The following is a 13,141-nucleotide window of genomic DNA, read 5'->3' as shown; positions in this document are numbered from 1 at the left end:
CTCTTACATCGACCGGCTGTCTGTATTAAGCACAATTTTATATGCAAATTACATTACCAGATAATGGGTTAAGAGGCCTATGTCAACATGACCAAGCAATGAAAGGATATTTAAATGCTACTTTATATGAGTTCCAGAAAATATTTTCACGTTTTTCTTATTGCACATCACACAGCGCGCAATAAGTAAAAAATAAAAAAAATAATAAAAAACAAAAATATACGTAACTGTGTGTTATTGTTTTTAAGAGAAATTTTGCTTATTATACTTATGCATGTGTATAAGAATTGCTTACCTCTCATTAGGATTTTTCTCATGCTTTTACGTAAAGCAGTGCAATTCCAGCGACGATTCCGAAATTGAAATTCACATTCTCGGAAGCCTAGATTAATGCCGTTGATGATCTCCTTTAGAAGAGCAGAATCGTGACGGCAAATTTCAGCCATTTTACCACGTAGCCGGCGTGTCTTTTTACACATTAAATATGGATCAAGTAATATATTAGAGCCCTCAGCCCTATAAAAATGCCAAAGAAAATATAAAATTCTTTTAAATTCATATTTATATGATAATATGACTAAGTAGGGAAAACAATTTATTTAATCCGGAAGTGAAAAAATTACAAAAAAAAAATCGTTTTTTTTTTTTTTTTTTTTTTTTATTATTTAACAATTTTTATTCCAATTACAAAAATCTCAAGAACACTCATTTAATGTTTTAATGGATGTGCATTCATATATATTGTATACATATACAATATTTATCGCTACCCACATCATATGCCAAGAACTAATGATTTCGATAATCAACTGATCATTATTCACTTAAGTATACAAATGGAAAAAGCGTTCAAGATGACGTTTAATGACTTGCTGGCATTTTAATGAGCTATATGAGGTGTAGTGTATTCAACTTAAGCGAAATAAAAGAATTGCTATATTATTGTAGAAAAATGATCGCCATGATCATCCCTATTACATAACAATTGCGGATACATTTATAGAAAAATTTCCTTCTTTCTAATTTGTTGAGTTTGGCGTTTTATATCCAAAGCCAGTGAAAAAGAAATAGTTGAAATGTTATAGCTAGGATCGTTAAATACCCTACAATAACTCGCCTCATGCAAATCTTTATCTATATAAAAAATTTTATTTTCTTTCTATACAAAGGTTTATATTTCTTGAAAACTCTTTTTTATATATGAAGCGTCCAAAGAATGAATCGTTGTGTCAAATCGTGAATTAGTTTTTATCATAAAATAGAGAAAATTACATCTTATTGCCATATGAAGACTCTGAATGGTGACGATGAACAACAATTCTGGTGAAACAGTTTTAAAAATTGGTCGCAGGCGATCCAGAATTTTCATATCTCATCTTTGTATTACATTGGACAGAGGACGCAGAGTACGCGTTCAATTCAAAAAATGGAGCAAAAGAGATATGGCTTACGGTCAGCAAAAACCTGTCAGGCTCTACGCAATCACATCAGGAACGGCATCGATGATCATTATCAGTACTTGCTGTCTTCATAAATCGAGCTCAATACAACGATCTTTGCCACGTGAACGACTACTTAAAAGTGGTAGCAAGGATCAGTAAGATGTGAGCTTTCTACTTAAGGCAAAGAAAAACTATATTGCACTGATTTTCGTTGAGTGTTCGTGAACATCATCCGTTACAATCATTTCCCGTAGCATTCTCACCAAACTATACCAATTTGTCAAATTTCATCAAAATAGACAAGCAAATGTAGGTTAAAGTAGATTGAAAGTCTCTCTTTCTCTCTCTCTCTCGCTTTCATAAAACATCATAGCATTTATTCCATAGATTTCTGAATCACAAATTTGATAAACTCTTACCATATATAGTGCAGGATATGAAAATTCAGAAGAATCTCAAGAATGTATTTCATTCCATAAAGAGCACGAGAGATTCTTTAAGTTGCTAGGAATCTAAAGGATAGTGAATTGAGGGTTCGCCTCAAAATATTATACTTTTTTGATTCTTGGTCTGTTTTTAAAAACTTTTAAATGGTAGAAATAAAGCAACGTATTTTGCAAACCTTCTTCTACACGAGATTATGTGAAGAGTACTAAAGTAGGTTCGACGAAATCGGTAATAATCTACTAGAAGGTGAAATATATCGACGTAGACACATTGCGTAGCCAATGATCTGATGGCAGATAGTTTGAAAGCAATTGTTAACTATGGTTCAAATACGCCATTGGATCGTAAGGTATTTGCACACAAAATAACACATGGGTGGATGGACATGATCTCGAGAGAAAGTTTTTGCAATTCAACGAAACCTTTTATGGTTAAGGAATTACTCACTCAAGTATATGTTGTCATCTTAAGAAGAAGGATAGGATGTAACGTGCGTTTCTAGAATTACGGAGGTTTTAATCTTTGCTAAAAGAAAAGAAAGTAGTGCTCCTATAGTTAAGGGCATTATACTAAGTTTCAGTGTAAGGACAAAATTCTAAAAGGCAAGACGGCGACTGATCGAGAAATTGCAAGCAAAGTGGATGAGCCCATCCGGTGGGACTAGATAAACGAAGCACTTACTATCTAACATATCTAGCTCATTATCTCGAACACATTAATTAGTCACTGAATTGCTCAGTAGACATAATTTGATGATGGTAGGAACTCAGTTAAAAAATCAAGCCGCAAATTTCTTTTAGCTCAGTAGGGAAAAATGCAGGACATGTCTTTTGTGAGAATTTCTCTTGCTAGGATTTGGTGTGTAATAATGCGCTGTCGTCTTACTAATGAAAGGCGATAAAATTCTTGTGACTATTGTATTAATGTGAGTGACATTGCGAGAACACTGATTTACTAAGATAAGCAATAAGCGAATTGAATTTTGATTTCGATGGCTGGTACAACTTCGTTGCTTTTTGTATAGGATTTGATTTGATTCGAAAAACTTCGAAGCTTACATTGCTCAAAATCGGCAAGAAAGTTAACACGAACATATCCGATATCTTGATAAAACGAAAGTATAGGGTATTCGATCAATTTGTCCATGCCTTCATTGATCGATACCATTATATATCAATATTTGCTTTTTTTTAACTTGTCATCACTCTGGAAAAAATAAATCGTCAAATCAATAACTTTTACTGCTGCGGCATACACTAATCTTTAAGATCAATATAAATATAGAAAAGAATTCTCACGTACTCTCTAAACCGCTAACTTAACCACGCCACTTAACTATTTGTCTTAGTTATTTGAATATTAAACAGTTTTTACAGAATTTCATTTGTCTATTCAAATCATTTATTCATAGGAAGGATCGCACACGTTTACGCATCAGACACTTTGTATGCTTATGTTAAACCAAACAAGGCGATAAATTGACGTTGACTCTAATAGTAAATGCATTTTCAAAGTTGGCGGCTACATCTAAAGAGTTTAACTCAATTTGAAAACCAAAAAGAAAATTTCTGATCAGAAAATGAAGGGGTGAACGTGAATCAAAAACTTACTCATTCACTTTTCTTAAAAAAAAAAAAAAAAAAAAAAAAAAAAATCAAAAGTGAAAGCTATATACGCCCTCTTTGATCTCTGCTAAAGCTAGTATATTACAAAGTTAGATATAAATATATGCGCATCGATTAGAAGGTTGAGACCATGTTTTCACCGACAATAGCTTTACTAATAGTTCCAGTTAAGAATGTACTCAAAATTTTTGATCCACATCCACTGTTAGTTTTTAGTTATTGGTTCAATTTATTTGCAATATTTTCTCATCCATATTTTGTATTTAGGTTATTGGCGTGAGTGTGTTTGTACGGTTTATATTAATTTTTTATTTAAAAATTAAAGATCGGTCATCATGTTCCGCTGTTTTCCGTTCTTTATTTCAATTTCTGTAACCTTGAGAGTTCCTCTGTTTTGGGGGGACATAAGGACGGACATTAATAAATTAACACTAGATTATAATCTGATACAAAAGTTTTTTAAGTGTTACAAAAGGAATAACATACGTTGTATATTTAAAGCTTAGAGGTGAACTTATAAGTTATTGATATTAGGGAAGCCAAACGAATCATTCTGAATGTGAAGAAGAGAAATCAATAAAAGTTTTAGTTAAATAAATAAAACAAACTTAAGAGTTGAAGATCATTTTCTTGCTTCTCGAGTATGTAAGCAACAGAAGAGAAGGACTCTTCCCTATATATATATACAAATGTTTACTTAAGATGACACATACTTTAGATTCGCGTATATATATGTAAGGCTTGTATTGTCTTTCCGTTCGAATGTCTTTGCCTGACGATATCTTAAGCAGATTGATATTAAGTGTGGTCAGTGTTGTGTTGATATTTATATTTAAACTTTCAATTCTCTAACAAATATTTACTTATCAAATAAAACTGCTTCATTTTTCTGCCTGAGCACATATATGTATATACATACGCGTACGTATGTAAAGCTAAATCTTTTAAAAAGACACCGAAACATCGGCATTTGTACATAAATATGGTGGGTGTCCACTTATTGATAATAAGTTTTTTTCTTTTATTTCTTCCTCCTATCCACACTCTCTCTCTCTCTCTCTCCCTCCCTCTGGGGACTTGACGCGCGCAGTTTGTCAATTTGTGTATGCAAAAAATTTTTTGCTTGCCTGCAAGTGTTAAATATATTCACTTCTTTTAGCATTTATATAATATACACACATCCATACGCGTTTACGGAGATTTACACAAATGTTTCTTTGGTGATCCGCCTGTCGCAAGGCAGAGTGTTGATCAATATACAACAAGTAGGCGTTCAGTTGTACGAGTTGTCTGTCGTTTCATTATTATCATCGTTATTATTATTCATTTTTATTCAAATCGCAACCACTACTGCCTGCCTGTTGGTTGATTTGTTGCAGTTTGTATATTATCAAGTAGTGTCATGTCGCTGCTAAATTAGCGAATTAACATGTTAACAACAATAAATGATCGTTGTTAATAGGTAAGTAAGTAAGCATTTAGTAGCTAGCTAGCGCCAATAAAGGCAAACAGATAGACAAACCGGCTATGCATATATATATATATATATAGATATATATATATATATATATATATGTTTATAAAAATTACTTTATTTAGAAAAAAAACTTAGCTTGTGCTGTACTAAATTATTCATGCTGGTAATGCTACTAATGATGATGATGATGATGGGTGGTCATGTTGACGCCCCGTGTTAAAAACTAAACTAAATGTTTGCAAATTTACAATGGAAAAAACATTTCAAAGTAAAACTACTCTCTTCATGACTAAACAATTTAGATTTTCAATAAATAAACGAATTGATTGCATTTGTTTTTATCATTATTATCATTAGTACTATTATAATTAATTTAGGTAAAATCCGCCTGAGTAGCCGAAGGCGAGGAATCTCGACTAGCAAGTCAATGGTCGTGGGTTCGAATCTCAAGTGCGGTAGAGTTTTTAATAAAAGCCGATAGCCTTAGATGCTAATGCTTTTAAGAGTTTAGTCTTAGAATTTATTTCTCTGGCGAAATTAATAATAATAATAATGATTTAGGTAAAGAAGTAAATTCTACGATTAAAGTTTTAAAGGGTAAGCATCCAAGCTTATCCAGCTTTATTGAGCTTAGTTAGTCAATGCCCTTTGCCTACTCGTCTGCTAAGAGGAATAGCATTGTTTTTCATTTCTTTTGATCTTGAAAGTCTAGTGAACTCTCACAGCCACGGAAGATATGATCAGTATTTTCCCGAATTCGAAAACGCTTGTCTTACGAGGCAATCCCACGACTACATTGTTTTCTGATGTCTTCGAAAGAGCTGAAAAGCTATTTAGTCACACCTTTCTGATTAGTTTAAATATGATATCTGACTTCTGAAAGCATATGGATCGTGATCTGAACTTAAATTGACAATGAGTCTTTTGCTTTGTTAAAACACCTCTGAAGAAGATTTTTAGGCGTAGTGCAGACTTTGTGGCTTATAACTGTTTCTCCGTTGATTGCCTGGGAAAGTTTGATAAGAAAGTCGATCCTATCGAGCATCAGCGAGCGATTGACATTAACATTGCCGTGGATAATGAGCAAAAGCTTAGCATAGAAAAATATCTTTATGTTAAGAGTTCTTATGTTGCGAATTCACTTTTTCTTATCATTCGAAAAATCTTGCGTTTAATGTTTATTTAGTAATAATTCGCTCAGCGGATAATTCACTTAATCATCGTATAACCAAACCATTTGCTTTTGAAACTGGATATGTCGTGATTTTGATCGCGCAATATTTTACTCTACAACCAATACTTCTGGCAATTCTTCGTCTATCCTTCATTGTTGTTCTTCTTCTTCTGTTCCCGATCACCTTGCCCTTAAGTACGACAGTTTTAAACCGCATATATCTATTCTTACATATTGTGATTTGTAGTTTTTTGTTTTTTTTTTTTTTTTAAATAAATTGTTGCAATGCGATAATATTTCCTGCAAATGCTATTGTAATGTATAGCAAAAGGAATATGTTGAACGAATTTGAAATGGAATGATAATTGATTAATTACGAAATTTTCCATGCAACTTAAATAGCAAATGCGTGGGCAGTGATCATATTTTTTTATTTTTACTTTTTTTTTTTTATTTCAATTTTTGAATATTGCTGTTAGAAAAAATTTATCTGTATGTGTGTCATGCAAACGTCAATTGTGCCGTTCAATAAATTATCGTGAACGATTTTATCTTAATTTCAAAGCAAAGTGGTTGTAATCGTTTTGATCGTTTTTTCGTATTCCCGATTTCCGACGGCTGTTAAGATGAGAGTTGCTAATCGAAAACTCAATTGCAGTTTTTTGATATTTCATAATACACAAGGTTTATGTTAAATTGGTGGACAATGCAATAATTATTCACCTGGGCGGCTATGCTGATCCAAAATCGATCGAATTTTTTCTTCCTTTGCTTAGCAGGCAGCGACTGGATGAGCCATTTTTGCAAGCACAAGCCACAAAATTGCGGATCGCAAAAATTCTTTGTTAATTCAAAATATTTGCGGTGGGTGTATAGCACTTGCACTTTCACTATCATTCAAACTTTATCTATAGATCTTCAAAAGTGTTTAGCCAGTGATCAATAGGTAGTGCAGTGTTGCTTGACCGCTCGAGCTGAAAGCCATCGAAGAACTGGCCTTTCAAGCTAATACCATTTTTTAATTATTATGTAAGTAAGAAGTAAGGTATTGTGGTGAGAATAAATCATAGTACATTAAAAACATAGATGATGTAGACCAACTACGACGATCTCATAATAAAAGAGCAGTGAGTAAACAGTTGTGGCGTGGTCAAAGAATCGAACATCCCTTACCAGGTATTTAGAGAAATGTAGGCGCCGTTAAGAAACTCTCTGAAAGAGACCACAGCACAGTCTAAGCTGTTGGTTCCTCTCCTACAATAGGAAGTTTTGCCTCTTACAAAATTTCTGGTAATGGTAGAGACCGAACCTCTGCAGCTCTCAGGTCGAAAATTAAGAGATAGTCTGATGCGTCAAGTCATTAGTTCAACTTGGCATCTTCGTGGTAGCGAAATCCTTTGAATAATCGTCTAAGAAATCTTATGCATTTTTCGCTTAACGAACGTAAAATTTTCTTATTGATGGGAATATGCTAAGATAATGAGAGAAGGTCTTTAAATAAGATAATGCGGATTACTTGTAATAAACATAAACAATTTCAACTTGAATTCGTAAAGACTCGATACTTTTTTTGATAATCTATTGCCAAGTATTGGCCGAATTTTGAAAATTAAATTGAAGAAGCACTTCTATGAATCATTAAAAATCATTGCTTCAATGTAAACATAAACAACTTGCTTAATAATTATATTTCTTCATAATATGAATAAAAAAAAAATCCAATATATTCATATTTGGCTATTTTTCGCTTATTAACTCTTCTCATCAACTATTTGTTCTTAAATAAATAAATAAATAATAAAAACATTACAAACATACACACACATGCACACACATGCACACCCATACACACCCATAAATATACATCGATATATGAAAAAGAAATATAATCAATATCAAGTTTTGTTTTGCTTATGCAGCTTCTTCTTCCCTCTCGTTCCACCGAACGACGTGAGAAAATAAACTTTAGTATGTTAAGCAAATAAATAAATATGTATATGTAGAAAAAGAAAAAGGAAAAAAATTTGCAATAAAAAAATGGTAAATTGGTTCTTATGGTGAATGAGATGTTGCATTCACGCAACATCATTCTCTTATATATATATATATATATATGTAAATACATACGGGCGCACACACACATACGTAGACGCTAGTAAGTAAAATGCATTGGCGAAAAAAATTGTTCTTAATTTAAACGGTTTGTTATTATTTAAGCAAATATTAGCTGAAATGATCGACATATTAATGAAAATTATGTGCGATTGTATTCGGTAAAATATTATTATGCTTTTTGTCTGTTGCGTAAAACATACATATATCTATATATATTTACACATATATAAAAGGAAAAAAAAAAAAAAAAAAACTCAAAAATCTCTGTAAAATTTCATTGCATTTTATGGGAATTTAAAATAATCGCCAGCTGGTCATTGAAAAGAAAGAAAAATATTTTCTGTCTGACTTGGGTCAAATCGCTCGATTTTCGATTTCATCACTTACTTACTTACTTACTTACTACAACCAACGCAGAGGTTTTATCCTGGAATCGCTTAATTATGACTTCGTAAGCTTTACTTTATGTATTCGATGAACAGTGGGCCCAATGTGGCTGTCTTTCCTCCCCTCAACGTCAGTGTCCAAGTTTATATCTAGACTACGATTGCAAAACCGCGGCCAATACGCGGTGTTCAGTATAATTGGAAAAAATAAGTCAACTAAAGATTAACATCCGAAGCTTTTTGTAAAGAGACTACGGCTAGTGACTTATGGCTATTTTCTATTTATTATGTTATTTTTTGTGTAGAAAACTTCACGTAATCACATTTTCATGAATAAGTTTTATTCTGAGCCATATCACAGAGACCGCACAAGCTACAACGAGTTTTTTGTCTGTAGTGCTTAAGGCAGTTAACAGCTTTATTCTATAATAAAACTGATATCGGACTGTGACTGCTCCTTCGGAATATATGTTGATATATATTTTATAATTACTGATCGCTTGTAACTCCAGGATACTTTGTTTATTTATTTATTACGTTAGTTTATCATGTCGCTACTTCTGCTCTGCAGTATATGGTCAGACTCCTGGTTTCTCTGACATCGTTGGGGAAAATCAATTGAATACTTTTAGAGCCTTATAAAATATGTTCTGTTGATCGCTGCTACTTGGGTAATATTTAACTGCAAACTTTTCTCTATTTCTTGTGTTACGTGTAACTAGCTTCTTACATAGTTAACATTCTCGCTTAAATACTTCGATAACATATTGGATTTAATTCCATAAAAAATGCTTCCCTATGAAAGAATTGAATTTTCAAAGGTTAGTTTTAAAATATTTTGGACGTATTTATTGGAAACCCACATCTAAATATAAGCTTTGCTTCTGAAATTGATAGGAAGCTTTCATGACTTTTGCTCCTAACAACAATTGTAATTGTAATATCTAAGAGATATCCATGATATTTGAAGTACCAATAATGGAAAAACATGTTGTCAGGAATTTGGTTCAATTGATTGATTATCCACAGTTGGCCGCTGTACTTTCTCTACCTTTGTGAGTAATATCGTCTTGTCAACATTAAATATGGGCTCATGTTTTAATTTATATACAAAGTAAACTTTTTTTTTCCGAATTTTTAAAAAATAAGTTACTTATAAGTGTGACAAAGCAAAGATTTTCTGAAAATATGACTAAAAATCTAATGATCATTACAGTTGGTTTTCTCGGAAATTTGATATGAAAAAATCGGATGAAAATAAGTGAGAGTGTTAGAAGCGCGCATGATTTCGAGAAACCGACGTTCTAAGTAAGTACCTTTAGTGTGGCTATACAACTAACCATTGTCCGACCATACAGAATTTTTTCACATTCGCAAATGTCGTTTTATGTCATTCTTCAGTCTTTATCTAAGCCAATTACAAAAAAGGTAAACTACGCAAAGTAACATTAGTCCTTAAGCCATTGGCGTAATTGCATGAAATTTTCATGATAACTTTTTCTCTGATGATGGTTAATTTGATTTTAGCAGTCCATCATGCCTTGTGTGCCCGATGGATTTCACAAAAACCATGGCATGAGCTTATCGTGAAGTAAATATTGAGTTTTTCCCAAGATATTATGGTGTCGTTTAGTCCGAATAGTAGCTTTTCATGTTTCGGTATCATTTTCAGCCTGGAAAAGTAACCTTTGCCTCAAACAGGAGCTTTTCTCATATAACTGGAACTATTCCAGCATTCAAAAGTAAGTGGAAGTAGCCTACTAAAGCGGCTCACTTATCTTTAGGATTGAGTTTTTGCCAAAGATGTCTTTGCTAAGTTATCCTGAAGTTATCCCGAACTACAAAAACCAAAAAATTTTAAAAATTAAAATTACATAACTACAGAAAGCGTGCATACATAGTAAAGATCATCATTATCATTGCAAAGCCAAACAACGAAGTTAACGCTACTAACTAGCTTGTGCAGCTACAGTACCGTTTCTGAAAAAGGACAACGTACAAATCGAACTGGAAAAGTTCCCAAAGAGTGGAACTTCACATATTTAATTCCTTTTAAACGATATTGTCAGACAAATCTAATTTGTTTGGGCTATTACGTACCCATCATCATTAAAAATCCCATTTATAAAAAATTTTATAGAAATTTGCATATATTAAAAAATATCTGAAAAATTAAATTTCATCGCAATGTTCAAGGTCCATCGATACCGAAAAACTCCATATACACTTAATTAGCTCGAGAAGGTAAGTACCGCTACTACCGACTACCGAGTCAGTGTTCGAGGGTTCCAACCTCAAGTGCGGTAGAGTTCTCGTTGGTCGTAGCAGTCCTTAAAGGCATAACAATTATTGAGTGGACGCATACCTAGTAGACTACGATCATAGTGTTACATGATTAGCAGGTATCCTCTGAGTCTTATTTTAAAAATATGATGTGTAAATCTTCCCCCACATACGTAAGGCTGTAAATTAATTATAATATAAATAATTTTAAAGAAATTCTTTGTGTTCAACTAAGTAAAAATTCATTTCCGATTTATTATTTGTCGCTTAAGAAAGTCGTTTGATAAGATTATAAAATTGTAACGGTAAATAGCTTTAATAATTACCCACATATACGATCAAAATTTTTCGAACGATTGTAACATGATCAAAATCTTGGCAACATTTTTTCATCAGTACAAGTCATAACCTTCTATTTTCACTATTTACTACTATTGTTACCTTGCCTTTGTGAAAAATGCTTGCTCGCGAATGTACATTTAAATAATGGCCACCTAATATATCATTTATAATACAGGAAGTAACAAAAAAAAAAAAAAAAAGCAAAGACAAATATAAAATATCAAAACATAAATAAAATAATTAAATAAAGAATTAAATTTTCAGCATACAACAATTCATCAGTAATCAACGTCAAATTTTGTACATCATTGAGAAGCAACATGAAGACAAATGACAACGTAAGGCATTCTAAGCAGACAATCGAAACGACCGTAAGGTAGACAGACAGAATATGGGACCAATGCCAATTTTGTTTATTGAGACACTGGTCATAGGCGTTCTTCTTATAGATATTCATATATAAATATATATGTATAATCTTACATATATATATGTACTTAGGTCTAAACGTAACGTAAGTAAACAAAAGTTGCAGACAAGCGTAGAGAATATATGCACTAAATATAAGAGATGAAGAAATATCTCAATTGCAGATGAAAATGCTGATAATGATGTTAAAGATTATGTCATAGATATACACAGTGTCTGTGGTGTATGTAAAACGAACAAAAAAAAAACAAAAAAAAAAAAAAACGAAAAATTGACAATATTTCTTATAAGTGTTTTCTGTCTAGCTGTTCCTTGTTGAAATGTCACCTTTTCATTTATTATTATTTGATACTCGGTCCCAAGTTCATGAATGTAGTTCATTTTCACGTTCAAGTTGACGGTTTCTAAAGACACTGAGATCATTGATTTTTTTATATGATCGCTAGACGAATTAGTGCCAACAGGATATTACGTTAGCAATGCATATATACATATATATACATATGTATATAAACGTAGATAAAATCTTAATGAGAAAATGCGAGTAGAACAGTTTGCCTTATTTTTGTAAAAATTTAATTAAGTGTCACGAAGGCGTGTAAGTTAGATATTTTTATAAACGTAATTTGTTTATTTTGACAGATAATGCTTCTCTCTGTTGCTTAATAATAATAATGATGATGATGATGATGATGATGGTGAAGATGCTGCCATCACATTGATAATTATCTTGGCTTGTTGGTTATGAAGATCGCAAAAAGATTATTATATTAATAATAAAAAAAAAAAAATTAATAAAAAAAAAAATTAGAAATAGAAAAAGAAAAAGAAAAGGAAAAAACGAACCCCTATGCGTCAAGTTGAGTGATTATACCAAAGTGTGGACATTATAATTAACCACAAAAACCAGACAAGCGGAAATCTCGTAATATTTCTTTTACGACCGTTTTTATATTGTATCACAGTTTTTATTAGCTTCCAAATCTTTTCTACTTTTATATACTTATTTACTTATCTAAGGCTCAAATGCCAGCAGAATGTGTTTAAATTAATCTTATAACCCACATTGCGTGTGGTATAAACGTGGTTTGTGCGGATGTATGGAACACGCGAAACGACTCCACTTTATTATACCGATAGATTCGGAATCAGTTTCAGAATCGATTTAACCTTGTCCGTCCGTCCGTCTATCTTGTGTTTTTGTAGTCAACCTATAGGTCGCCATCGTTGAGATAATTGGGGAAAATTGATACATTGCTGTGACGAACGTCATTGAAAATGGTTTAGATCGAACCACTTTTTCAATCATTTCCCCGGTAATACCTTATTTTGAATTGTCGTTATATGAATAAATGTATTGTTAAGTTGATCGCAGAAATTAAAATTTGAACAAAAATTGCTTGTTCTTTTTTGCTTTCTTT

At 32.2% G+C, this 13,141-nt stretch overlaps 1 protein-coding gene across 1 annotated transcript in view; it reads right to left on the bottom strand.

The window, feature by feature from the left end:
- LOC119633312 (protein Wnt-6) overlaps nt 1-13,141 on the bottom strand; it is a 41,334-nt gene that overhangs the window by 9,707 nt on the left and 18,486 nt on the right. The window contains exon 2 of the mRNA XM_038026804.1: nt 296-516. Within this exon, the coding sequence (XP_037882732.1) occupies nt 296-516 (221 nt within the window). The remainder of the gene's footprint in view (nt 1-295; nt 517-13,141) is intronic.

Source organism: Glossina fuscipes, unplaced genomic scaffold, assembly GCF_014805625.2.
Source record: "Glossina fuscipes isolate IAEA_lab_2018 unplaced genomic scaffold, Yale_Gfus_2 2, whole genome shotgun sequence".
Taxonomy (NCBI): domain Eukaryota; kingdom Metazoa; phylum Arthropoda; class Insecta; order Diptera; family Glossinidae; genus Glossina; species Glossina fuscipes.
Note: the sequence above shows the minus strand (reverse complement) of the source record. Positions and strands in the feature narration are given on the sequence as shown.